Source organism: Hemitrygon akajei, chromosome 31 (assembly GCF_048418815.1).
Source record: "Hemitrygon akajei chromosome 31, sHemAka1.3, whole genome shotgun sequence".
NCBI classification, from domain to species: domain Eukaryota; kingdom Metazoa; phylum Chordata; class Chondrichthyes; order Myliobatiformes; family Dasyatidae; genus Hemitrygon; species Hemitrygon akajei.
The window spans coordinates 26,314,937-26,342,386 of NC_133154.1; the positions used below are offsets into that span (position 1 = coordinate 26,314,937).

Consider the following 27,450-nt stretch of genomic DNA (forward strand, 5'->3'; position numbering starts at 1 on the left):
CAACACAAAAAAATTGGGTAGTGAAGGAAGCCCACTGCATAGTTGCCTTCATCAGTCAGGATGTGGAGTTTAAGGATCAGGAAGTCATATGGAGGTTGTATGAAACAATTGTTAGGTGACATTTGCTTTCTTGTGCGCATTTCTGGTCACCACATCACAGAAGGGATCTGGAGGCTTTGGAAAGGGTACAAAAGTGGTTCAGCAGAACGTTGTCTCAGTATTAACTATCAGGAATGGTTGGACAAACTTGGACGGTTTTCTCTGGAGCATTGGAAGCCGAGGAACAAAGCATATAAAATTATGAAAAGCATAGAAGGGGTAAATAGTGTCTTCTTCCCCAGGTGCAAATGTCAGCTATTAGAGAGCATAGACTTAAGGTGAGAGAAGAAAAGTTTAAAGAAGATTTGTGGGGGACGTTTTTATTTACAGGGAATGGTAGGTGCCTTGATCAAGATGCTGAGGGAGGTGGTGGAAGCAGATGCGACAGTAACGTTTAAAATGAATTTAGACCAACACATGAAAAAGCAGACAATGGAGGGATACAGACCATATGCAGACAGATGGGATTATTTTAATTTGACGTCGTGATCAGCAGAGACATCTTGTGTCAAAGGGCCTGTTCCTGTGCTGTACTGTTTTATGTGAAATTCCACACGACCGTGCAGATCAGAACAGAGTGGTGCTGTCTTTTCTTCCTCTAAGGGAGCAACCTGACCACTTTCTGACTGAGCTCTGCAACAGCCGAATGTTTGTCTAAATACTGGGCTGCATCCGTGGAAATAAAAGAAAACAAATATGAAACAAAAAATGAAGCAAGAAATTCCTTGAGGCATTTTTGTGAGAGATCTCATGAGTGAGTTACCGGGAATGGGAAATATGTTGGTGCAGTTGAGACATGCTTTAATGAAGTTAGGGTTGAACTCCATTGTAAAGGTCCATCAGCTTAACTGCTAACCTGAGGCGTGCGTGATATGCAATGCACCTGATGTTCCCTATGTACAGAGAAGCACAAAAAAAATGTTTTAATCCCCAGCTTTCTGTTCCATTAACTTGCTGAATGCCAAGCAGAATAAGGCGTTCCTTATTTTCAGAGCAGTAATTTACCGTGATTGAATAAGTAACTCCATTTTCAGTCATAAAATCTAGTGTTTATACTTGTGATTTGTAAAACATCCTTCTGCATGAATACTGAAGCAATTTGGCATCTATTTAATCTGACCTGCTCCTGAAGACAAATCATAATTTTTGCAAATTGAAAGCGAATTAAAGAAAAGAGAGACACTCCAAGTGCTTTTCTGGTTTTACTTAATCTGTTTGTACACTTGTTTTTATTTTTCTGCTTAAATTTGATTATTTCAACATGGAATAGAGTGAGAATTCAGTTTTAGACATTGATAACTTTCTGTTTAGATCTTCTGCTGTGAATTCTGCAAAGTTTCTGTGTTTAATACTGATCACCCGTTGTAGGAGGATAAAGCAGTTTTATGTACAGACTGATCTTTTTTCTGTTGCAGCTGAAGAGTAATATTGTGAGTTTGGACTGTCATATAAGCAAGTATGCAGCCATATGCGAGGAACTTCGGAGAGAGGCAAGTACTTTGACTTATTTAATCTTCTACTGAGCTCTAAGTTGGGCGCTTCATTGTGGGCTGAACAGTTCAGAATCTGGTTGTCAGAAGATTCCTATCTGGAACTGGTCAGCAGTGAGACAAAAGCCTGAATCTTTTTGCCTGAGTCATGGACTATTACCATAGAATGTAAAGGTGTTAATATAGTGTTTAAAAGAAAAGGTAGCAATGAGGCAGAGCTTGGTTATCATGAGTTCTTTGCAACAGAGTGATGCATGTATGGAACACCCTGTTGTGGTGGTGGTAGAGACAGATATGTTAAGGACACTTAAGAGACTCCTAGATAGGCACCTGGATGATAGTAAGATGGAAGGCTACGTGGGAGGGAAAGGTTAGATTGATTTTAGAGTAGGCTAAAATGTCAGCACAACATAATGGGCCAAAATGTCTGTACTATGCTATAGTGTTCTACGTTCTATTATAAATGTTCACATTACCATCTGTGTCAAGATATCAAATGCTTATCAATAAGGAAGACATTTCAAGCCAAGACATTTATTTCACCAGATCCTGATGAAGGATCTCCATAGATGCTGACTGACCTGCTGAGTTCCTCCTTTTGTGTGTTGCACCGGATTTCCGGCATCTGCAGAGCCTCGTTATTAACTTTGTGGTGCTCCATTGCATATTTTCCAGCATACAAAGAGGCCGAAAGGAGGCAGTGTTTTAGCTCAGGCCTATACAGGCAAAAATGAATGTGCTTGCCAGATGGCAGAGGGCAATTAAAGGTAATCTGCTGCAGCCACTTAAGAATTCCCTGGAAGTCCTTGAGCTGAACACATCAGTTGATTTGAATCTGGTGGGAGACAGGGTTGCTGTATTAGCCCACGGATATCACTATTAGATCTGCTGCTCCTTGTCATCATGAAATAGCTCGTTGTAGTGTTGAGTAATCTGCAGAGATAGAATGTATGCAGGAATGTAGAGGGTGTTAAACTAGTAACATCATATCTTGTGTGTTGTGGGAAAGATAATTACTTCAAAAGGTGTAGAGTTATGCAATGTTAAGTATACAAACACCTTAAAGACAATGAAGGTAAAAAATGTCAGCTGTCATAATCTCTACAGATTCTTGATTAACTGTTGTGAATCCATAACTGAAACATGTGAAGGATTTGGTTTGATTCACCATAAACAAAGTATACTATTTGTCCGTGTTCTGAACGATGTAATTGAGCATATTTTCCATTAACTACACACTTCCCATTTCTTTAAATTCTACCCTCCCCTCTCCTCTCTTTTGTTAACCCATCAACCAATCCCATCCTGTCTATCCATCTCCACAAGTCCCGTCCTCAAACAGAAAGTTAGCTTTTGAAGCCTGTAAGAGAGTTCAGAAAAGGTTTATTGTAAAAACCAGCATATAATAGATTGAAGTTTTGGCTCTTGGAAATTATGTCCAATATTTAGCTCCTGTGTAAAAGCTTCGATCATCCCCTGACTTGACAAAGCATGATCATTGGGTGAATCCCTAATGCAAAGTTAATTCAAATTATTTTCCCTGTTTCACACACGTGATTTTTGTTCCATCTGCTGTTAAGATGTTTCTTCCTCTGGTGAGGCATATTCCTCCCTTCATTAGCATCGGGCACTTTTACTGCAACCTCCCATATAGTAAAGAATCTCGATTCACTTTTCTGTACATGCAAACTTCAGCAAAGCCAGCCAGTGGTGTAGTGACATCTGCACTGGGCTTCGAGGTGAGTGGTCCCTGGTTTGAATCCGGCCAGTTCCTTGCATGCTCTCCACCTGCCCTGGGTTGAGCGTCAAGCTAGCAATTCGGCCTTGTAAATAAACACAAATACTAAAGAAACACAGCAAGGTGCTTGGACTCAAGGTGCCGAAGCAGCTTTGAGTGCTTCATTGCCTCATTAGACAGCCTCCGGGCCCGAACTCCAGCCTCCCACTGCCAGACGCCTTGGCCAGGTGCGGCTGTTCCTGTGCCAGGGCCGCGGCGGTCACAGTCCGGAGAGCGTGACCGAGCAAGGAATACGACAGGTCGCGCGCCCGCCCTCCACCCCCATAGGATCTACCGGCCGATAAAAGTTTGGCTCGAGAGATGACTTTCAGTAGATCGCAGCGAGATAGTTGCTCTGCTACTTACAAAACCCTGAGCCCAAATTAGGTTGTCTGCGAATATTTCAGCACCGGGTTCCCCACGAACATTCGGTGTGGTAAACAGGTTTAGAGGCGGCGCCCATCTGTCCGTGCTCCAGGCCAGTAGCAATGGCACTTCTTGCCGGCCGGTTACCCGAGGCCAACCAGTGATCCCTGGCGCGAGGATATCACTGCATTTAGGCGACTGATGACCTCACGTGCGTTCAAGTTCAACAATGGGCGTGACAGGGAATGAGGAGAGGTGCAGCTGACTCATATCGTTTCCTTGCAGTCCGGTGGTTGGGGACCACTGAAGTACACTGTGTAGTGCGTGATGGGGAAGCTACACGCATGCGCAGTGGCCAGAAACAACGGAACTAAAACCCCGCAACCCGGAAGCAATATCTCAACAGTATTTGTGTATTTATTTTTCTTTTTTTTTGGTATCTAATGGGAAAGTCTCAAAGATCGACCAGTCGATCACAATCGACGGGTTGGCGACCACTATTCTAAATTGTTAGGGCAACAGGTCCTGATGGACTATTTGTGCCATTCTCTAATTGTCCTTTTTTCTCTCCAGTATTGCAACTTTCTTAATGCAAGCTCTAGTTTGCAGATGGGATTTGCGGAAGTTATGCAGCTTTTCCTTTGTTTACGAACAGTAGTGTGTTGCTTAAACTTGTGGACCGTTCCGAATACCATGATCTATTTCGTTATTTAGAGCAGGGTCAGGTTTGAGGATGTTTTTTTCTCTAGCTGCTTGGTCCTATCTCCCCAACCGGAAAAAAACTTACAAAACTTGGTTCAATTTAACCTTTGAACGTGATGAATAGGTGGAATTAAGTTCCAAGCTTCGGGCTCTTCTGTGGGAGGTGTGTCATGTTCATGATAATGTAAACGGTACGGCTAACTAAAGTACCAGAGATTAGAAGTGATTATTGTAAATTGCATTAAAGAATATGCTCCTTTCCAAAATGTTTTGTTTATCGATGTTTCATTTCATGGAACAAATTCAGTTGTGCTGTAAATGCTGTGGAGGAGAACCCTTTATTTTTTAAGACTGTATGCAATATGTTTCAGTTGAACTGCCATTACCAGATAAGCAGTAATCCCCACAATCAAGGAGATGGTTTCTGTGATGATTTTCCATAGAATTGTTGAACCAGAAGGATTTCTTTCTTCCTTGCTAATGTAGGCATTAAAATTAAGCCCAGCTATCAAGCTCAAACTAGATGTTCTGCTCATCAGCACTGCTGTCATTTATTATATCCTTTTTGAGATGAGAAGCCTCAGTTCTTGGGCGTGCCTGAGGGAAGGGGAGAGGGAGCGATTGTGTGTGGCTGTCCTCTGTGGAATTTTATTCAGAATACTGCCTGCAGCCCCTGGGCAGTAACAAATTCCTATGTGATTAGCCACAACCAAACTGAGTTAAATGGACAGTAACTGACTTTCTTGGAATCATCTTTACCCGCAGGTCACACAATTGAAAGACAAGTTGAAGGCTTATGAAGAAGGGAAGTACACCATTACCAGGAGTGACCCAAGTACAGCCCAACCCATGCTGTCCAGTCAACAACAGGGGTAGGATGCCTAGATTTACTTAAATTAGACCCTTTCAGAAGATTGAACAGATTAATCTCAACAATTTTTTCAGACTTCAAAAGCAGTTTATTGCAAACTAGCTAAGTGTCATTAATTCCCCACGCCACAGTTAGTCCTGTTCATTTCTGTAATGCTGGGTTAATTCAGGAACAATGCAATTTGCAAAGCATCAAAATACTAATAGATATTGCAAAGAAGTCATGAGAGGAATCCATTCCATTGGATTTCATGCTCCTGATTAAATAACTTCATTACCCTAATTCACTGTTCATTTTATTCTCCAGACAGATAAATTATACAACTGCACACAAATGTTTGTATTAAACCTCAATCATCCAACAGTCCAGCACTCAGATGCAGCAGGGATTGATTTGTGCAGAGATGATTAGTTAGGATTCCTAAATGAAAGGTCTTGGCCTGAAACGTTGACTCTTTATTCATTTCCATAAATGCTGCCTGACTTGCTGTGTCCCTCCAGTATTTTGTTTCAGGAACTTGAAAAATTGTATTATGCTTGGGCTCTTCTGAAATGCTGGACAATGTTAGCTTGTCCCTAACGGGAGACACTGCTTTCTGGTGCTGTATGTTGTTTACGGCATGGTGCTGTGCTGTTGCTGGTCAAGCAGCTGATGCTAGAGAATCAAAATAGAAATGTACCTCGAACATATCGACCATGATACTGATCTAAACTAACGCAATTTGCTCACAATAGACAAGTGTCGCTTCACTTGTTTGGTATCCTGATAGCTGTCTAAATATTGTTACTATATCTGCCTCCACCACACGTCTTGTTCTAGGTAATCTGCGTGGAAAACCTTACACATCAGATCTCCTTTAAACAGTTTTCCTCTCACCTTAAGTCTGTGCGCTCTGGTTCTAGACTCCCCTAACCTGGGAGGATGACTATTGCTATCTACCCGATGATGCCCTTCATAATTTTGTAAACCTCTAAGGTTCCTACATTCCAGTGAGGACAAGCCCGGCCGATCCAATCTCTCCTTATAATACAGCAATCTATTCCAGGCAACATCCTGATGAATCTCTTCTGCACTCTCTCTATTGCTGCTGCATCATTCCTGTAGTGCAGCATTCAGAACTGTAAATGCACTCTACTCATGTTTTGTCCCAACTCTTACTTTCAAAGCCTCGCCCGGTGGAGGCAAGCAAACCAAAAGTCTTTTTCACCGTCCTATCCATCTATGTCTGCACTTTCAGGGAACCATGGACTTAGATCCAAGATCTCTCTGTACAGAAACGCTCCTAAGATTGTTGCCATTTACTGTACATGTCCTACCAGAATTTGACCTCCTGGAGTGTACTACCTGACACTTGTCTGGATTAATGAAATATTGATAGGATTTGTGTTTCAGACCTCACACTTGGACAATGTAGCTGTGTAAATTGTAGAAGTCTAGAAGAATCACCTGCAGCTGGAATTATCGATGAAACTAGATTCAAGTTTTAATTGGCAGAATTTATATAGATAAGCAACAATTTGCATTTATCTGGCACTTTTCATGACCTCAGGACACCCATTCTACCCCACAAAAGTAAGCCCCCTGAAGCAGCAACTAACAATGACTGTTTAATTTTAGTTGCTTAAGAGGTTAATATTGCATGATACTATCTGTTGTCCTTCAAAAAGGTGCCTCGGCAACCTATATAGCCTGCCTGAAAAGACATAGACTGTGTAACCTCCTCTAAATCAGGACATCTGATGGCTCAGCACTCTGCTGTACTGAAACGTCAGCCTGGATTTTGTGCTCAGGTTTCTGGAATGGGACTTGAACCCACAATCTTTTACCTCAGGGGCAACTGCTGGCCAACCGATGGAAATGTGGAACACACCATTGCTTCACTGCTAAGTGAAGCCCGACAGATGCAATAGATTCTAAAAACAAAGTTGTGGATCCGGACTAACGTATGGTTCCCTCGAAGATTGGTTGAGTTTATTTCCTGTGTTCGCATAAGGGGTGAAGAAAAGTTTGAAGCATGCTGGCAAAGTAAATACAGAGCATTCTTCAGTAGGTTGACTGGAAATAATGTTTGCTTTCAGTATATTGTAGTATGATAAAGATTTTATCTAAGCTGAATCCATTGAAACTATCAACAGATACTCTTGATGATTGATTGTCCTGCCAATGGAAGAAGGTTTTTGGCAACTAAATTTCTGGTTCCAGTTTAGTAAGAAATTACTTAATTATATAAAAACATTGTTCCCACTGAGGACCTGCCTTCCACTACTCTCAACTGATCTCTGACCTTGTGGAAATGAAAGAAAGGATGTTTCAAAGCTCCAGCAGTGGAGAAACCTATAAATCATGAGACAGCAACCTATAAAAACCTGTTAGGAACTGGAAATTTCACTGAACATTTCAAGTGTTCTTTATAATGCAGAATGTTTCATTTGTGATTTGGAATGAGAGGATAATAAGATGCACTTTTTCTATTTTTGTTTTAAAAAGAGTGTAGTTCTGAGGGTACAGAGTACTTTACATATTTATGAGCAGACAAGGATAGGCACTCACTTGCTCCAAGTCTGCACATATTTTGATATGCATGTGATACATAAATCTGAATTTGAAGGCCGAGAAGAGATTTAATAGTGTAAAAGGATCTAGTACATTCACAGTGTATATAACTAATAAACTCTTCTCAGGTACAGTTATCGATTATAACTCGTGTTTTGATGATAACGGCCATCTTCATCAGGGATGATGCCTCGGCATGTCTAGTCCAGTGGTATTTATACTCTTGTGGTCCATCCCTCCTGATGGGTTAGTCCTCATCCAATCAGGTTTCCACTCTCCCACCTTGATTGCAATTGAATTCCAGTTCTTATGAATTCCACTTTTAATGAAAACAAAGGTCTCGCTCCTAAGTAAGAACTGGAATACAATTGTATCAAAAAACAGAGGACATAGATGTAAAAGTTTAGACTAAAGTATACAAGGGGGAAAGTAAGAATAACCATATTTACATGAAGAGCAGCTATGAACTGGAATTGGCTAACTGGGGAATGGTGTAAACAGAATCAATCAGGACTTTAGAAGGAGAATTGAGTAGGCACTTGAGAGAGAATAATTTTCAAACCGACGGGGAAAGAGTTGGGAAATAGGACTGGAGGGATTACTCTGTTCTAGGATTTGGCATTGACTTGAGGTTGAATACTCTTCTGTGCTGTAACAATTCAATAATTTACAGTTTCATTGCTTTCTCAGGAAACATTGTCTCAACCCAACGCACATTTCCACCTATTTCCAGTCTCTGAGTGAATTTTTCACTTCCATGGACTTCAGTCCCACTGAGGTATTTGAAAGCAAGTAGCACTTCCTACATGCAAACAAAGATCTTATATTTTCAAGCAAATTAATTCAAATAAACAAGAAAGGGATATTATTTCCATCAGCTTAGATTTTGCTTTAAGATGTTGGTGTCAAATTGCATATGATCTAGCTAAATTTACAGTAGACACAACACAGAGAACAGTAGTCAAAGACAAAATTTGGTGGAATTGTGCAGTCATGGGGGAGAATAAAACTAATGCAGAGAAGTGGAAAATGACTTGTTTGCCAGAATGGTTGAGAGCCAATATGCACTAACTGGCACTGAAGGAAGTGCAGGAACATAGCTGTATAAAGGCAGATTGAGAAAATCATTTCTTAGTCATAAGAGCTCCTTGGCTGCTCATACAGACGGTACATAATGCTAAGTGAAATTGTTATATTGAACCATCATGACAGATTACGTGTAGATCAAATATATCGTAGCAGAGTGTTTAAATCACTGGACGAATATCCTGAGGCCAGGACAACTGGCATCTCAGAATTCCTTCATAGAGCTGAGGAATTCAAATAATTAAATATATTGGAAATATGAAAAAAAGCAATTAGCCCATAAGACATTGGAGCATGTCTTATATGTGCTTGCTGTCTTAAGTGCGATTTCTCTCTTATATGCTATGTGTGCCTCGTGCTTTGTATAATCATTGCTACTGTGTTCTGCACCTTGGCCCCAGAGTAATGCTGTTTCATTTGGCTATATTCATAGCATTCGTGTATGGTTGAATGACAATTAAACTTGAGCTTGAGAATTAAGCTATTTGACCCATCAAGTCTGCTCCACCATTCCATCATAGCTGATTTCTTATCTCTCTAAACTCCATATCCCTGCTTTCTCTCTATAACCTGTGATGCCATTGCTGGTCAAGAACCTATCAACCACGGCTTTAAATATAATTGTCTTGCACAGCCATCTGTAGCAATGAACTCTACAGATTTACCACAAATAATAATAAGCATCCGTTAGTCTCATGAGACCATGGATTTGTGCCTTGGAAGGTTTCCAGGGAGCAGGCTTGGCCAGGGTTGTATGGAAGACTGGCAGTTGCCCATGCAGCAAGTCTCCCCTCTCCATGCCATCGATGTTGTCCAAGGGAAGGGCAAGGGCCGATACAGCTTGGCACTGGTGTCATTGCAGAGCAGTGTGTGGTTAAGTGCCTTGCTCAAGGACGCAGCACGCTGTCTCAGCTGAGTCTCGAACTAGACCGACGCCTTAATCACTTGGCCACGTGCCAACACAAATATTATAACATCGTTATCTCATCTTTTCTCAGAGGGTGCTGAATATACCTTAGAAGTACAGTTGTGTCAGCGTGAATTAATCAGTGGTGGAAGAAGCTGTGCCGGAACCTGTTGGTCCTGGCTTTAATACTGCAGTATCATTTCCTGACTATGACGGCTATGTGGTGAAAAAAGCACAACAGCTCCTCAACACAGGAACCCCCCAGGGCTGTGTCCTAAGCTCCGTCCTTTACACTCTGTACACCCATGACTGTCGCCACACGCAGCTCCAATCTGATAATTACATTTGCAGATGATACTGCATTGATTGGCCTTATCAAGGCAACCTACAGAGAAGTCATCACCCTGACAAAGTGGTGTCAGGAAAACAACCTCTCCCTCAATGTCGCCTAAACAAAGGAGCTGGTTGTTACAAAAACGAATGTCGCAAAAACAAAGGAATGGAGACAGGCTCACTGCTATTGACATCAATGCACCTAGGGTTGAAAGGGTGAACAGCTTTAAGTTCCTCGGTACATGCATCACCGAGAATTTCACTTGGTCTTTACATACCGGCTGTGTGGTGAAAAAAGCACAATAATGCCTCCTTAACCTCAAATGGTTGAAGGAATTTGTCGTGACCCCTCAAATCCTAAGAACTTTCTACAGGGGCAAAATTGAGAGTATCCTGACTGGCTGTATCACTGCCTGGTACGGGAACTGTACTTCCCTCAATCGCAGGACTCTGCAGAGAGTGGTACGGACAGCCCAGCGCATCTGTGGATGTGAACTTCCCACTATTCAGGACATTTACAGCGACAGATATGTAAAAAGATCATTGGGGACCCGAGTCACCCCAACCACAAACTGTTTCAGCTGGAAAACGGTAGCACAGCATTAAAGCTAGGACCAACAGGCTCCGGGACATCTTCCACCAGGCCATCAGACTGATTAATTCACACTGACACAATTGTATTTCTAAGCTATATTGACTGTTCTGTTGTATATCTTATTGTACATACTATTTATTACAAATTACTATAATCTGTACATTGCACATTTAGACGGAGATGTAATGTGGAGATTTTTACTAATCATGTATGTGAAAGATGTAAGAAATAAAGTGTGGTAGAACGTGATTGATAGATGTATTTAAGGTGGAGATAGATAAAAATCATACTGATTGGTAGGACAAGCATGAGGGCTTGGTGGGACCTATTCCTGCTCCTGCTTTCTTGTGTCTTCATCTGGTCCAGATGTTACTCTAGAACCATCAGTAGGGTTAATTGGCTGTTTCTTCATTTGGCATGGGCAATAAATGGTATCTATATAGCTGAGCAAATTTTAAAAGAAATCTGGCCACCAAACTTTAAGAAGAATGCAGCCAAGATGTACTGGAAGATTTAGGTTCAGATTCATTTATTTATCACATGAACATTGAAACATACAGTGGATGTGTCATTTGCGTTAACAGCCAGCACAACCTAAGGATCTTCAGGGGAAGCCTGCAAGTGTTGCCGCTAATCAGCCAACATAGTATGTACACCATGCTCAGCAGAGCAGCAACTACAAAACAAAAATAGCAAAGTAAGCACTTTCCTCCATCCCCCTCTCTCGGGCTCTCACGCGCTCTCTCTTTCGCTTTCACACCTCCAGCTGCCTCTGGGCCTCCAGTGTACTCACAGACACTGAACCTCCGACTTCCTTTCTGCACTTGCAGACTCAAAGACCCACGGCTTTGGCCATTCAGCCTCTGCTTTTGATTAACCTTCAGTATCCACCCCAGAACTACTCGGCGATGACAGGACCTTAAACACTGTACTTGCTGTTGACAGGACCCTGAACTCCAGACTTGTTGATGACAGGACCCCTAACTCCAGGTGTTGGAGAAGCTGGGGTTATTCACCTTTGAGCAACAAAGGATTAGAATTTGATATACAGAATCTCAGAGTCCTAGAGGCACACAACATGGAACCAGGCCTTCAACCCCACCAGCCATACCAAATATTCAGCAAAATTCTGTGAAGAAAATATATGTTGGCCTTTCCTTTAATTATCTGAAGCATAGGCTACAACAGCATCTCTTCCATTTCATGCACATCTGCTCCCACCACCCCACCAGGGAGGGATAGGGTTCCTCTTGTCCTCACCTACCACCCCGCCAGCATCTGCATCCAGCACATAATTCTCTGCAACTTTTGGCATCTCCAACGGAATCCCACCACCAAGCATATCTTTCCCTCCTCCCCACTTTCTACTTTCAGCGGGGATCCCTTTCCATTCCACCCTCCTGACTAATCTCCCTCCTGGCACTTATCCTTGTAAGTGGAACAAGTGCTTCACCTGCCCCTAAACCTCCTTCCTCACTACCATTCAGGGCCCAAAACAGTCCTTCCAGGTGAGGCAACACTTTACCTCTGTATCTTTTGGGGTCATATTCTGTGTCCGGTGCTCCGGGTATGGCCTCCTGTAGATTGGTGAGACCCGACATAGATTGGGAGACCACTTCGCTGAGCACCAGCGCTCCATCAGCAAGTGGGATTTCCCAGTGGCCACCCATTTTAATTCCACTTCCCATTCCCATTGTGATGTGTCTATCCTATCCATGGCTTCCTCTACTGTCGCGATGAGGCCACATTCCGGTTGGAGGAACAACACCTTATATTCCATCTGGGCAGCCTCCATCCTGATGACATGAACATCGATTTCTCAAACTTCGATAATGCCTCCCCCACCTTCACCATTCCCTATCCCCTCATTCCCTCTCCTTATCTCCTTGCCTGCCCATTGCCTTCCTCTGGTGCTCCTTCCCCCTATTAGATTCCCCTTCTCCAGCCCTGTATCTCCTTTGCCAATCAACTTACCAGCTCTTTACCATTCTCCCCTTCCCAGTTTCACCTATCACATTGTGTTTCTCCCTCCTCTCCCTCTGCCTTTCAACTCTACTCATCTTTTTTTTTCCCCCAGTTCTGCTGAAGGGTCTCGGCCCGAAACATTGACTGTACTCTTTTCCATAGATGCTGCCTGGCCTGCTGAGTCCCTCCAGCATTTTGTGTGTGTTGCTTGGATTTCTAACATCTGCAGATTTTCTCTTGTTTGTGAAGACCAGAAAGGTTGTGCTTAAATTGCATATAACAATAGGGAGGACAACATAGAGAACTGGTCACCATTGTGCAGGAAGAATGTGATAGCAGAGATTTATGAGGATTTACCAAGAATATTTCAACCACGAAGTGTGCTTAATTAAATTGAGTTTAATTAAACCTGGAACAGAGGAGGATGAATTGAATTTTAATTCAGATACATGAAACTGAGTGGCCAAAATGGACAAGAAGAATGTGTTTGCTTTGGAGGTAACTATCTGGAGGTATAGATTGAATGGAGTTAGTAGAAGGATAACAGTACAGTGGATATTCCTTTTCACTTGGAAGGAAGTTGGGAGTATTAAGGGTCTGGAAATTTTCACTCCAGCTTAAAGTGCAGAGGTTTACCATAACCCACAAATCTCTTGATCGGTGGGGGTGGAGGGTGGAAATCGACATAACCCAGATAATTCTCTGTGGTAAGCCCAGACCAGATGCCTGAGTCAGGCAGAGAATGAAGAGTTATGGCCTGTCCTGTTGCTCTCTTCTATACTGTTAGTTGAACATCAGCATAACTGACTAGTCACAATGATCCCTCTATTCCACCGGTCTTGTTATTTCTTCGCTTACTCCTTTTCCGCTATTATTGTTCTTCTGCAAATCTAGCATTCGTTCATTCTTCTCTTGCATATTTACAGAGGTGAGGTGTATTGCTCTGCGGCTTGCCGTGGCAGGCCAGTAAGCCTCTCTCTCGATGAATGATGATATCATAGTGTTGCATTTATAGATTGAACTATTACGTTTGTGGACCATGGACTTTTTTAGACTTATGATTTTTATATTCTGAGCTTTTGTCGCCTGTTCCTTTTCCATTTTATTGTGTGAGGGGATTTATGTTCTGTTAGTTTTTTTGTGCGGGGAGAGATTTTTTTTTGCAGTCAATGTTCCTGTTCTGTTTTTGTGCAGGGGGAGGGGTGGTTTTGGGTGTTGGTGATCGGGATGCGTTCTCTTCTGTGCAGGGGTGGGTGAATTTGATGTTCTCTGAATGGCTTTCATGTTCTTTCTTGTCTTGTGGCTATCTCGAGATGGCAAATTTCAGAGTTGTGCAGGGAAACATGCTTTGTTAATAAATGAACCTTTGGTTTTCTGCTTGGTGAAAGGTGTTTAATTGACTTGCATATTGTCTTGAGTATTTTGTTCATTATCCTCCAGGATTTCCAGCATTTGTAATATTTTCAAGTCACTTATTGTATTTTAACAATATACATGTATACCACCATATAAGACAATGTTTCTCCAGACTAGGATGTAAAACATAGTACACATAACACACAATAACTTAGGAAAATAAGAATTAAATCTACAAGTTAATTATGTATAGATAAACAAACTAAAGTGCATAAATTAAATATTGTAGGGTACAATGCAAATTAACTGATGACACTTTGAATGCGATGGGGAGTTCAGAAGCCTAATGGCTTGAGGGAAGAAGCTGTTATCCATCCTGACCAATCTTGTTTTTATGCATCGGAGACTCCTGCCTGGTGGTAGTGTGTCAAGGAGGATGCTGGATGGATGGGTGGGATCCTTAATGATAATAATTGCCTTGGTAAGTGTCCCCAGTGGAGGAAGACCTTTGCAATACTTGTTCCCTATCAGGTTGATGGTAAATGATGTCCTGCATTTTCAGTTACTCTGTTTAATTCTGGCAGAACTAAAGCTTTAAAAGTTTGGCAACTTAGTCAAATACTAGTCTTGCATAGTCAGTGCCAACCCCAATATAACTTTCCTGGATTCCATCCAGTGAGCAAGGCTGCTTGCCAGGCTACTACAGTCCAGTATGGATTCAGTCTGGATTTTCCTGGAGTTAGCATCCCACCATTAACTAATGTAAGACCAGCTAGAGGCAGGAATTCAGTAGTTTTGCTGATCACACCAGCTGTAAGCCATAGAAGAGTACAGGCCCTTCAGCCCATGATGTGCCAACCTTTTAACCTACTCTCAGATCAATCTAACCTTTCCTTCCCACATAGCCCTCAATTTTTCTATCATCCATATACCCATCAAAGGGTTTCTAATGTCCCCTATGTATCTGCCTCTACCACCATCCTGGCTGCATGTTCTACACACTGACCATTCTTTATAAAATAAAGCAAGCTACCTCTGGCATCCTCGCTATACTTTCTTCCAATCACCTAGAAATTATATTAGCCATTTCTGCCCTGGGGAAAATGTTTCATAGCCAGATCTACTCAATCTATTCCATTTATCATCTTGTACAGAGAGAGAAAATAGCGAGTAATTTATGGCATATGGATGTTTCTAGTAATGTTGCTATTTATTGTACACCTTTAAGTGCCCTTAAACATAGGAGGCTGTTGAGAGTTGACCATCTTCGTGAGTCTGGTGATGTATGCAGGTTAGATCTGGTAAGGACAGTAGATTTCCTTCCCTGCAAGGCTTGTTATTTTGCAGCAATCTGGTGGTTTCATATTTATAGTCACTGAGATAAGCCTTTATTTTAAGTTCCATATTGACTTAATTACTTGAATTGTGTCTCTGAATCAGTGGCCCATATTTCTGAATGCTAATTCAATAACTTACCCACCAGACTGCTGTAACCTTTATTGATATTTGAGGCATATAATGGCAGCCGTGACAATGAGGAATAATAAATTCTTTCCAAACTCGTGTAAAATGAGCCCTAATAAAAGTCTTGAATAGTGTGGTACCCGCGTAGTAAGGAACCTAATGTTTTCAAATACAGTCACACCAAATAAGAGATTATCCCATTCTTTTTAGTTGAATGCAGTGGTTTTACTGGAATGTGTGGCTCTATGGAAAATGGCACATTTGATCTCTTTGAAGACAATGTCTATTTGGATGGCATTTTGAGCCTGGGGAAATGTCATTAGGCTGAGGTGTGCCTGTTGTGGGTTGGATAGAAATACACAGTGTAGTAATGTAGCGTACACTCTTCAATGAGGTCTGTCATTCAAGCTGTTGCATACTCTTTCCCTGTCGTCTTTGTATTCCAGAATTAGATTACACTTGCTAGTAATGTTTCCAAATAACCTCAAACATGCTGATAACATGCAGTGGTTAATGGCCAAAGACAGGCAAATGCGAATGCAAAATTTTTTTTTTAACTCCCATTTGTACCTATTTAAAAAAACTCTCTCTCTCTCCCCCCCAGATCATTGTCTTGCTGCAAATTTTTGGGTAGCTAGTAAGAGCTGGAACCTGAGATACATTCCTTTCCACCCCCCTTGTTTTGTAAAGTATGTTTGTTCAACAGTGTGAAATGTGCAGGGAAACTTGAAATTCCGAACAGCTGCCGGACAGCCTTTGCAGGAATTTGTCATTTTCCTTTTGATACCCAGGACCACAATTCAGCGAGTAAGATGACTGTGGTCTGTACATTCTTTATGTACAAGGACCCTTCAGTTCACACTTCTCAGACAGTGAGCTCTTCTTTCTGACATAAAAACCCAATAGGAAAGGAAAATGCAATTGTAGCCAACAAAAGAATTTAAAGACAGTTTAGGATGAAAGAAAAAGGCTTAGAATGTTGCCAAAAAGACAATAAGCTTAAGAGATGGGAACATCTAGATGATGGCAAGGAAGCACCATGACTTAAAGAAAGAAAGACAAAGAAGAATGCAAAACTAATTTAACAACAACCATAAACATCAAGTTGCAATAGCTTGTACAGACATGTAATCAGCGAAGTTAATGTGAGTTCCTTGTATTCTGAGACCACGAGAAATTATATTGATGGATAAGGAAATGTCAGGAGAATGAATGAAGTAACTTGTGATTTCTCTCCAAATCTTGTTTGTCAAGTGCACAAACCACAAAAACATGCTTACTCAGTCAGTAGATTCAGACAACAACAAACAAATGTTAATTTTAAAAGCAATGAAGAAAAAAAAACCTGTAAAACAGTCTCTATTAGTTGAAGAATTCAGTTCAAGAATCACAGTGTTATGTTGCTGCTTTATAAAACTGGCTGGGTCACATCACTATAGTGTAGTGGTTAGCACGACACCTTACAGAAGCAGCGACCTGGGTTCATTTCCAGCTGCTCTCTGTAAGGAGTTTGTCCTTTCTCCCCATGACCATGGGGGTTTTCCTTGGGTGCTCAGGTTTCTCCCACAGTCCAAAGATGTACCCATTGGTAGGTTAATTGCTCATTGTAAATTGTCCTGTGATTAGGTTAGGCTTAAATTAGGGGATTGCTGGGCAGCACAGAAGGATGTTGAAGCTTTGGAGTGGGTGCAGAAGAGGTTTACCTGAATGCTGCCTGGTTTAGAGGGCATGTGCTATAAGGAGAGGCTGGGTTGTTTTCTCAGGAGTGATGGAGGTTGGTCTGATAAAGGTTTATAAGGTTATAGGAGGCATAGATAGATAACCAGTAACTTTTTCTTCCCCCCACGGTTGAATTGTCTAATTCCAGAGGGCATGCGTTTAAGACGAAAGGGGGTAAGTTCAAAGGATAAATACAGGGCAAGTTTTTACACAGAGAGTGGTGGTTGTTTGAAATGCACTGCCTGGAGTTGTATAAAAAAACAAGTAATGAGGAGTGTTCATAGACTGCTCAGAACTCTGATGGTGGAGGGGAAGAAGCTCCTGTATTTCCTCCTTGATGGTAGGTACAATAAGAGGGCATGTTCCAGATGTTGAAGTTCTATAATGATAGATGCCTCCTTCTTGAGGCACCACCTCTCAAAGATATCCTCATGAGGTTGAGCCTAAGATAGAACCAGCTGAGTTCGCAGCCTCTTGTAATCCTGCGCATCAGAGGCTTTGTCCCAGGCTGTGATGCAACTGGTTAGAATGCTATCCACGGTACATCTTCAGCCTCTTGTTTTGGCAGCCTGACGTACCCACTGGCTTCAAGCAGGCATCAATCATACCAGTGTCCAGGAATTGTCCTGTAGCACTTGCATCCAAAGTGATGAAGTGCTTTGAGAAGTTGGGCATGAAGCACATCGACTCCTGCCTGAAGAGTGAATCTGCTCCATTTTGCCTACCGTCACAACAAATCAAGAGCAGATGCCATTTCATTGCCTCTCACTCAACTTTGGAACATCTGGATAATGAAAATTCATGCTTCAACAGCTCTTCATTGACTACAGCTCAGCGTTCAAAGCGATCATCCCCTCAAAACTAATGACTGAGATCTAAGACCTGGGCCTTGGTACCTTCTTGTGCAACCGGATCCTCAATTTTCTCATTGTCAGACCCCAATTAGTGTGGATTGGCAACCACATCATCTCCACCGTGTTCGTCATTTGCAGTCCGCCCCGATCAAAATCACCCAAAATAGCAACTAAAAAGGAGTGACCAGAAACATCATTACCTGAACTACAGAGTCCAGTCCACAAACTGTGTCATTTAAACCTTGCACATTATCCAGGACTCCGGCATCATCCTCCAACAGCATTGAGGGAGAGAGAGGAAAGAGAGACCATTCTAACACAGGGACCTTCCTTTGGGAGCAGCAAGTGAGAGGGGGAGAGAGAAAGAGATAGACTGTCACATGTAGACACCTTCCTCCAGCAGCAGTGAGCGAGAGGCTGCTAGATGGTGCTGAACACCCACTCGCCTCGATGATTTTAATCTTCCTTGGTGTTTTAATTGGTGAGAAATTGAGTCGATCACAGGCTTTTGCCCTGTCTCTAGGCTTCTTGGCCTCGAGGACGCATGCTTTACTCGAAGTCTCACAGAATCCCCTCGGAGACAGCAAAGCTCCAGATCACTCGGAAATGCACCACCAAAATGTAGATGACAGGCTTCAACAGTAGCAGAACTACATTTGAAAGAAAAAGATTTAAAAGAAGTGTAAGAAATAGTTTCATGAACCTTCTGGTGGATGTCATCCTTGGTCACATTGTTTGCTAGTGCCCTCTTCTGGAACTACTAGTATCATCAGTATGTCTACTCCTATAATTAAACTTGACCAAGTACGTCACTGGAATAAAATATACTGACACAAAATATTGCAGATACTTGAATCTGGAGCATAAAACAAACTGATGGAGGAACTCAGCAAATTGAGCAGTGTCTGTGGAGGTGGGAAGGAATTGTTGACCCTCCCCTTCTCTTTACAATGTGTATTTTCCATTCTCATTCCTGATGCCGAGTGTCGATTCAAAATGTCAGCAATTCTTTTCCCCACAGATGCTGCTCAACCCGCCAACTTCCTCCTGTAGAGTGTGTTCTGCAAGAAAATCAATGCCCTTGCCATTTTGTGTCGCCTTCAAGTCTGAACCTCAAGTGATTGTTGGTCAGTTTAACCAAGAACTGTCATTTGTGACTGGTCCTGACTTGCCTGCAGACAGATATTCAAGTGAAATGCATCAGTTTATGATATCTTTATTCATTCGGTCTATCCCCTAGTAGTTACCATAACAGTTTAGAATGCCAGCAACCAGAAAGTTGGGTACAATTCCTGCCGCTGCTTGTGAGGAGTTTGTATGTTCTCCCCATGACCTCATGATTTCCTACAGGTGCTCCGGTTTCCTCCCACATTCCGTAGATGTACGGGTAAGGGTTAGTAAGTTGTGGGCATGCTCCATGCTTCTGGCACCAATGGAGACACTTGCAAACTGCCCCAGCTTATCATCAGACCATATTGCTCATTGACGGAAATGATACATTTCACTGTATGCTTCATGACAAATAAAGCTAATCTTTAATCTTTCCTTTCTCCTCCCTGTTGTACAATGCTGAAGCTGATACTTATACAAGTTTTGTTCATGAACTACTAGAGGATGATCAAAAATGAAATATAACTTCAGCAGTTCCATGTAATTCCAGAATGTCTGCTTCCCTGTGTCTTGTACAGATGGGCTGGCTGCTGTATGTGCTACTGTATTTTGGTGAAGATGTTAAACATTGATTTAATCTAACAAAATTATGAGAAAAATGTTTCTAAGCCGACCTACCTGGTCCACAAAGACCAAGAAAATGTCACTAATCCATCTGTGTTTGACTTTACAAAATGAAAAATAAATCAAGTGCACAATTCTAGAAAAATTCAACTGGGCAGAAACATGCACCATTTTAAAAAGGCTAAATCCCTGATTCAAGCCATTCCTTATCTTTGTGTTCAGCTTGGAGGCAGCTTTGCGAAATGCTTTCGCCAATCGCCAACTGATTCAGAAGGACTACTTCGAACTGGAAACTCGCAGTAAAGAAATGGATCTGAAGGCTTTTTTCCGTCTGCGGGACCAAGAACGTATTAAAATATTGTGTACCGAGCAGCAGTTGGAACAGGTAAGAGGCTTAATTTTAAATTGGTACAGATCAATTTGACGCCAGGGTCTGAATAATTTGGTGGTTTAGGTGAATAGTTTATTAGGATGGTTTCTGTGGGGACATAATAATGAAGCTGCATATAGTCTGAATGCAGAAGATTTAAAGTTTTTCTCACATTCATATATTTTTTAATATGATTAACAATAAACAGACAAAGCTATAAAAATTCCTGCCTACAAACTGACATTTAATTGCCACTTTAATTAGCTCAGCACAACATTGTGGGCTGAAGGGTCTGTTCCTCAAGCTAGACATTCAAAATTCACTATTGCTTTCAAAGCTATGGAAAATGCAGTGCATTTGGTTCATCTAGAATTCTGTTGAGGCAAGAAATGTGAGATAACAATGTAACGTAGAAACCAATTACCTTTCACTAGAGTTCTTTTCCTAATTGGACAGGCTTCCTGTAAGTTTGAACGCAGCCAGGCAGCTTCTAGCCGTCGCCGCGACCATCTGCTGGAGAAAATGCAGCAAGTCGAAGAGAAACTCAAGGAGAATGGGAATCTCATTTCTCAGCTGGGAACTAAAATTGGTTCAGATGGTAAAACCACATCATTCCCTCAGGTAAGGGAGAAATTAGCTTCTGGAATGTGTCTCAGCCTCATCCTTCTGGGCATAATATCTATGTTAAACAAATTTTAGTAACCCTTTCCTCTTTTCGATTGCTTTACCTTAAAATAATTGTAAAATAACTTTGGTACAAAATTTCTGGAAATGTTATTCTATTGAAGTTGACTAAGCTGCAACAGACTACAGTGTCTTTAAAATCTAAAGGGCATGTATTGAGTGTTATGGTTCAGCCTTGTTAACTTATGTTGAAAGATTTAATCAGCTGTGCTGGAAGTACACCTCACCAAAGCTGGGAACCTCTGCAATTCCACCTGCCAGCTAATTACAAGCAGTGATAACAACAGTTTCTGGAGAAGATCTTGACCCAGATTCCAGACAGTTTTTTGCCCCTCGATGGAAACTAGAACCTGTGGGAAAACAGTTTGATGTTCACAAAGTGATGGGGTAAAATGTCACCATAAGGATTATATTGTGTTAGTTTGTAAATGGTCCTCTTTTCTTCTGAATAATTTATTATGGAACAGATCCTGAAACTGAGCATGCAGAACCTTATGTTGAAGGCTGAAGTGAGCAATAGCAAGCAACATGGTGATTATGTGACACGCCTGATGACTTTGCAAGACCGAGACAGTCGACAGACAGAAAAGTAAGAAGCTTATGCATTTGTTAACACAAATAAATCCAGTTTGTGCTCTTTTATTGTGGCTGAATCAACATTTGTCCATGAAATGTGTGATGCACCAAGTCATACATTTGGGGAATGTGCTGGATTTGATCTCTGTACTGTGCTGAGTCAGTTAATCTTCAATTAAAATGGGTAGTTAGGCTGGGAATTTGTCTTCATACAAAGAAGGGAAGGGGAGAAAGACATCCTGTACTTCAGCTATGATCTGTTGTATGCTTTTGTTTGTGTGCACATGAACAGAGGACAAGATTGAGCATGCTTTGAGGACTGATTCATATACCAAATCTCACTCTTTGCATGTTACTTAAGACCCATTATTTTTGTGCTGAAAGTGGTGAGGTAAATGGTGTGGAAATTGGAATGAGAACTGTCAAAACAAGCATGTAATTCAGAACCAGATTCCTCCACCCTGTAATTGGGACAGGGCTGTGTACAGTGCTGATTTCAACACTTCATCACTTACACATGACACAGAGGAGCAAAGTGTCTCTTACTTAGCTGTACCAGCTTCATAGCTGCGGCACAAAGGTAATTTCCAAAGCAGCAAATAAGATGTCAACTTTCACCAGGTTGTCAAACATCTGAACTTGTCATGATGATGTGTTTCTATTTGGTTTATGGGCTGACTGTGTCACCTTTAGCATTCGGAGGCAGGTGAATTTGTTTCTGCCACAGCCAGCAGTATTAATGTTCTCGAGCTAGGGTATTTTTGATTGTGATTTCATAGTTTCAGATCACGACGGAAGCACTGATTCCTCAGCAAGTACTGTTGAAATCTGTATCCCGAGATGAAGGATTTTGACCTGAAACATGGACTATCCATTGCTCTATGTAGATGCTGAGTTCCTCCAGCATCTTACTTGCTGCTCCACATTCCAGTATCTGCAGTCTCTCATGTCTAGTATAACCGCACAGGCAATTGGTGGTGCAATGCTTTCAGCAAACTGGGAATAGCTTGGAAAGAGTTCTTTGTGTGTCTTTGATTCATTGATCCATTGGATTTGATGTTCAATGCTTACATTTTGAGCCAAACAACTAATTATAGTGCCTATAGTTATTCTATTATATTCTATCTCTTCCATGAACATGGCTACACTTTTGATCTCTGTCTTCTCTCTGAACTCTGCTAATGTCACAGAGCACCACAACCTGAAGGGATTTCCAGGATCTTTGCCTTGATGAAGGATTTATGTCCTGACTGTCACAAGCTGACTTTCCTCACTGCAGAGGCTGGTTACCCTCTGTGTGTTACCAGTACATTCAGAATAGGCTTCAGGGCATTGCAGACTCAATGTAACATGAAAACTGCAGCCACTGGAAATCTGAATCAAATGCAGATAATAGTGTGATCAGCAGCCTAAGTAGAGTGAACAGGCAAATTATTTCAGCAGTGGCTAAAGCACAGGTATTTCTGATAAAAGACCATTTAAAAAGCAATGAAACAAAGAATTTAAGAAATCCTATGAAGGGCTTTAAATAAGACGTGGAAGCAGGATTTGGCCAATCAGCCCTTCAACTCTGCTTCACCATTCCATCATAGCTGTTATATTATCCCTTTCAGTTCTATTCCTTGCCTTCTTCACCCCATTCTTTTGCTTTAACTATATCCAATGACTTGGACCTCCACAGCCATCTGTGGCAATGAATTCCATAGATTCATCTCCCCCCAGCTAAAGAAGTTCCTCTTCATCTCAGTCCTAAAAGGACATTCTTGTATTCTGAAGCCGTGCCCTCTTGTCCTGGACTCAGCCGCTATGGGAAACATCCTCCCCACATCCACTCTAACTAGGCCTTTCAACGTTTCAGTGAGATCCCCCTCATTCTTCTAAATTCCAGTGAGTAAAGGCCCAGAGCCATCAAGCACCACCTGTACATTAACTCTTTCATTCCCAGGATAATTCTGTTAAAGTACTTTAACAGAAGGAGCAATTTGTGCAAAAGGGAAAAGGGAGGATAATAAGAATGATAAGTTGTATGGCAGCTGCGTTTCATGGTTAAATTGAAGCCATCAAGTATTAGCTGATGAAAGTTTACTAAAAGAAAGGAGAGTATTTCACTGTCGCTCCATCTCAACGAAGGTTGGTTGCTTAAGAACTGGAAACACTTACTAGCCAAAATTGAATCCAGATCAGGCTGTTCCAGGGAGAAAGTCCTCTTGCTCTATGGGCTAAGTAAGTGGCAATCACAATTCCTAAGGAAGTTAAAGTGCTTTGCTTCTTTTTGCAATTTCAGGTTAGTGACCACCCTGCTCCAGGTTGCCCGGAAGCAGTTTGACATGCTGAGGGAAGCGAACCTTGCAACTGAAGACACGGTATCACAGTTCAGTGAGCTGGAACGTCTTGTACGAGGAGAGAAGGCAGTCTTATGGGCAGACCAAATAAGCCCAGAGGAATCCAAGGCAAATCAGCATTCAGAAGTAACAGCTCTTGCTACATTTTCTGAACTACATCTTCTACCAGAGAACCTGTTTGAATCCACTGGTAAGCTGTTTACTTCTTGCTTTGTCATGTAAGTGGACACTCAGACAATTGTTTCTAGAGCTTCAGAATTTGTCTCCTTAGAACCTACTTTCATTTGGGAAAAAAGCTTTTTTAAAAAACATTTTTAAAGTGTTTTTCACGATTTGACATGAACTGCATTTGACTTGTAATTTAATTCTTGTAAATTTCTTAAAGATTTTTTAATGAGCATTTACTACTGGGTTTATTGATTTTTATCAATAACAGACAGCTCAGATGTCAGAAATACTGTTCCTTTTTGCACTCACTTCAGCCTTGCTTGTCTTAACTGCAGGACCAAATGAAGGCTTGCTAGCCTTCGCTTACACCGAAGGGACAGACCAAGCTTCAATTCATGATCTAAACTAACTTAATTTTAATATTTTCAGAGGTGTAGTAGGAAAATCAACCAAGGCTCATATCAGAGATTAACTTTATTCACCGTATACTTTTACAAGCACTAGGAATTTGCTGCAATGTGGTGGTCAGTGCATGACATGCAACAAAAAAAAATAGTGATAAAGGAAAAAAGAATTATATAAAAATACGAGGTGAAAGTATAGATAAGAAATAAAATACATAAATACCAGCATGTTTACAATGTAAGCATTATAAAAAGTGGTTTTAAGTAAACCCTAATGTGTGACAGTCTTTGTGTGTAGTTTTTCATTGATTCTATTGTATGTTTTTTGTTCTACTGTAAATGTCTGTAAGAAAATTAATCTTGGAGTAGTATATGGTAACAGAAACACTGCCTATAAAAAGTATTCACCGCCTCCCGGGAGTTTTCATGTTTTGTTGTTTTACAATATTGAATCATGGTGGTTTTTTAATTTGGCTTTTTTGACACTGATCAACAGAAAGAAACTCTTTTGTGTCAAAGTGAAAAAAAGTGATCTTAAGAAATTACAAATATAAAACGCAAAATAATTGAATGTATAAGTATTCACCCCATTTAATATGGCACACCAAACCATCACTGGTGCAGTAATTTGGTTTTAGAAGTCACATAAATAGTTAAGTGGAGATCTGTTTTTGGAGACCTGTGTACAGTCGAGGTGCTTCAATTGACTGTAGTAAAATATGCCTGTATCTGGAAGGTGCAACTGTTGGTGAGTCAGTATCCTGGCAAAACTGCACCATGAAGGAAAAAAGAACACTCCAAGAAACTCCACTAAAAGGTTATTATTAAAGCACAAGTCAGAAGATCGATACAAGAAAATTTCCAAGTCACTAATAACCTTTGAAGTACAGTTAAGTCAATCATCAAGAAATGGGAAGAATATGGTTCAGCTGTAGATCTGCCAGGAGCAGGTCTTTTTCAAAAACTAAGTGACTGTGCAAGAAGGGGACTAGTGAGGGAAGCCACCAAGACACCTGTAACAACTTTGGAGAAGTTAGAAACATAGAAAACCTACAGCACAATACAGGCCCTACGACCCACAAAGTTGTGCCAAACTTGTCCCTACTTTAGAAATTACTAAGCTTACCTATAGCCATCTATTTTACTAAGCTCCATGTACCTATCTAAAAGCCTCTTAAAAGACCCTATTGTATTTGCCTCCACCACCGTTGCCGGCAGCCCATTCCACGCACTCACCACTCTCTGAGTAAAAAACTTACCCCTGACATCTCCTCTGTACCTGCTTCCCAGCACCTTAAACCTGTATCCTCTTGTGGCAACCATTTCAGCCCTGAGAAAAAGCCTCTGACTATCTACATGATCAGTGCCTCTCATCATCTTATACACCTCTATCGGGTCACCTCTCATTCTCTGTCGCTCCAAGGAGAAAAAGCAGAGTTCACTCAACTTATTCCCATAAGGCATGCTCCCCAATCCAAGCAACATCCTTGTAAATCTCCTCTGCACCCTTTCTATGGCTTCCACATCCTTCCTGTAGTGAGGCGACCAGAACTGAGCACAGTACTCCAAGTGGGGTCTGACCAGGGTCCTATATAGCTGCAACATTACCTCTCAGCTCCTAAATTCAATTTTACGATTGATGACGGCCAGTACACCTTATGCCTTCTTAACCACAGAGTCAACCTGCGCAGCTGCTTTGAGCGTCCTATGGACTCGGACCCCAAGATCCCTCTGATCCTCCACACTGCCAAGAGTCTTACCATTAATACTATATTCTGTAGTTACCAGCTACAGTGCCTGAGAACAGAGAGACTGCTCATATAACAATTGCTGCATGGGTGCTTCACAGCCTTATGGGAGAGTGGCAAAGAGAAAGTGGGCATGTGGGGAACTCTGAAGTCAGCTGGAAGAAAGTTCTATGGTCTGATCAAACCAAAATTGAGCTTTTTGGCTATTAGACTAAATGCTATGTTTGGTGTAAACCAAACACAGCGAATCATCAAAAACACACCATCCTCCCACCCCGGTGAAGCATGGTGGTGGCTTCATCATGCTATGGGGATGCTTCATTGCAGGAAGGCTTGTGAAGGTAGTGGGTAAAATGAATGTAGCAAAATACAGGGAAATCCTGGAGGAAAATCTGATGCAGACTGCAGGCAAGAGATTTGTTTTTCAGCAAAATGATGACCCCGAGCATAGAGCCAAAGCTACACAGAAACAGCTTAAAAACAACTAAGTTAGTGTCCTAGAGTGGCGAAGTCAGAGTTCAGGCCTCAATCCAATTGAGAGTTTGTGGCTGGACTTGAAAAGGGCTGTTCACTCACAATCCACATAGAATCTGACAGAGCTTGAGCAGTTTTGTAAAGAAGGGGGGGAAAATTGCAGTGTCCAGATGTGCAAAGCAATAGAGACCTATCCACACAGACTTTGGCTGTAATGGCTGCCAAAGGTGCATCTATGAAATAGTGACTTGGAGGGGGTGAATACTTATGCAATCAATTATTTTGTGTTTTATATTTGTAATTAATTTAGATCACTGTGGAGATTGTTTTCACTTTGACACAATGACTCAATGTTGTCAAACAATAAAACATGAAAACTTCGGGGAGGGTGAATACGTTTTATAGGCACTGTACATACTTTGATAATAAATTTACTTGGAACTTTGAAGAAGTGTTTATAGTGAATTGCAGTGTCTGAGGTAATAGATAAAGAGTGTATGGGGGTGGGGACTAACTAGAATAATTGTTCAGATTAGCTGCCTGATCAATCATATTTCTAATTGCCTAAAATTGAATCTCTTCCAAAAGTGTTTATTGAGTTTAAGGACCCAATATATTTGTGATCTGATTAATGCATATCTGCCCTGCTGATCACAGCCAAGTAAGAAGCGTATGCATCAGTAACTAGCTGGAATCATGCTGTGACAGTTTACGGTAATCACAGGGTAGATTTTCTTTCTAGATAGTCACTATACAGGTTCTGAATTTGTATAACAAATTTGTGAGGGTCAACCATAAACCTGAAGAGCAAAT

At 41.4% G+C, this 27,450-nt stretch overlaps 1 protein-coding gene across 2 annotated transcripts in view; it reads left to right on the top strand.

The window, feature by feature from the left end:
- LOC140719431 (kinesin-like protein KIF18B) overlaps nucleotides 1-27,450 on the top strand; it is a 123,743-nt gene that overhangs the window by 52,871 nt on the left and 43,422 nt on the right. For both annotated transcript variants that reach the window (XM_073034098.1, XM_073034099.1), the window contains 6 exons: nucleotides 1,515-1,589; nucleotides 5,200-5,306; nucleotides 20,094-20,256; nucleotides 20,698-20,862; nucleotides 21,393-21,514; nucleotides 23,786-24,033. In XM_073034098.1, coding sequence (XP_072890199.1) covers nucleotides 1,515-1,589; nucleotides 5,200-5,306; nucleotides 20,094-20,256; nucleotides 20,698-20,862; nucleotides 21,393-21,514; nucleotides 23,786-24,033 — 880 coding nt within the window. The remainder of the gene's footprint in view (nucleotides 1-1,514; nucleotides 1,590-5,199; nucleotides 5,307-20,093; nucleotides 20,257-20,697; nucleotides 20,863-21,392; nucleotides 21,515-23,785; nucleotides 24,034-27,450) is intronic.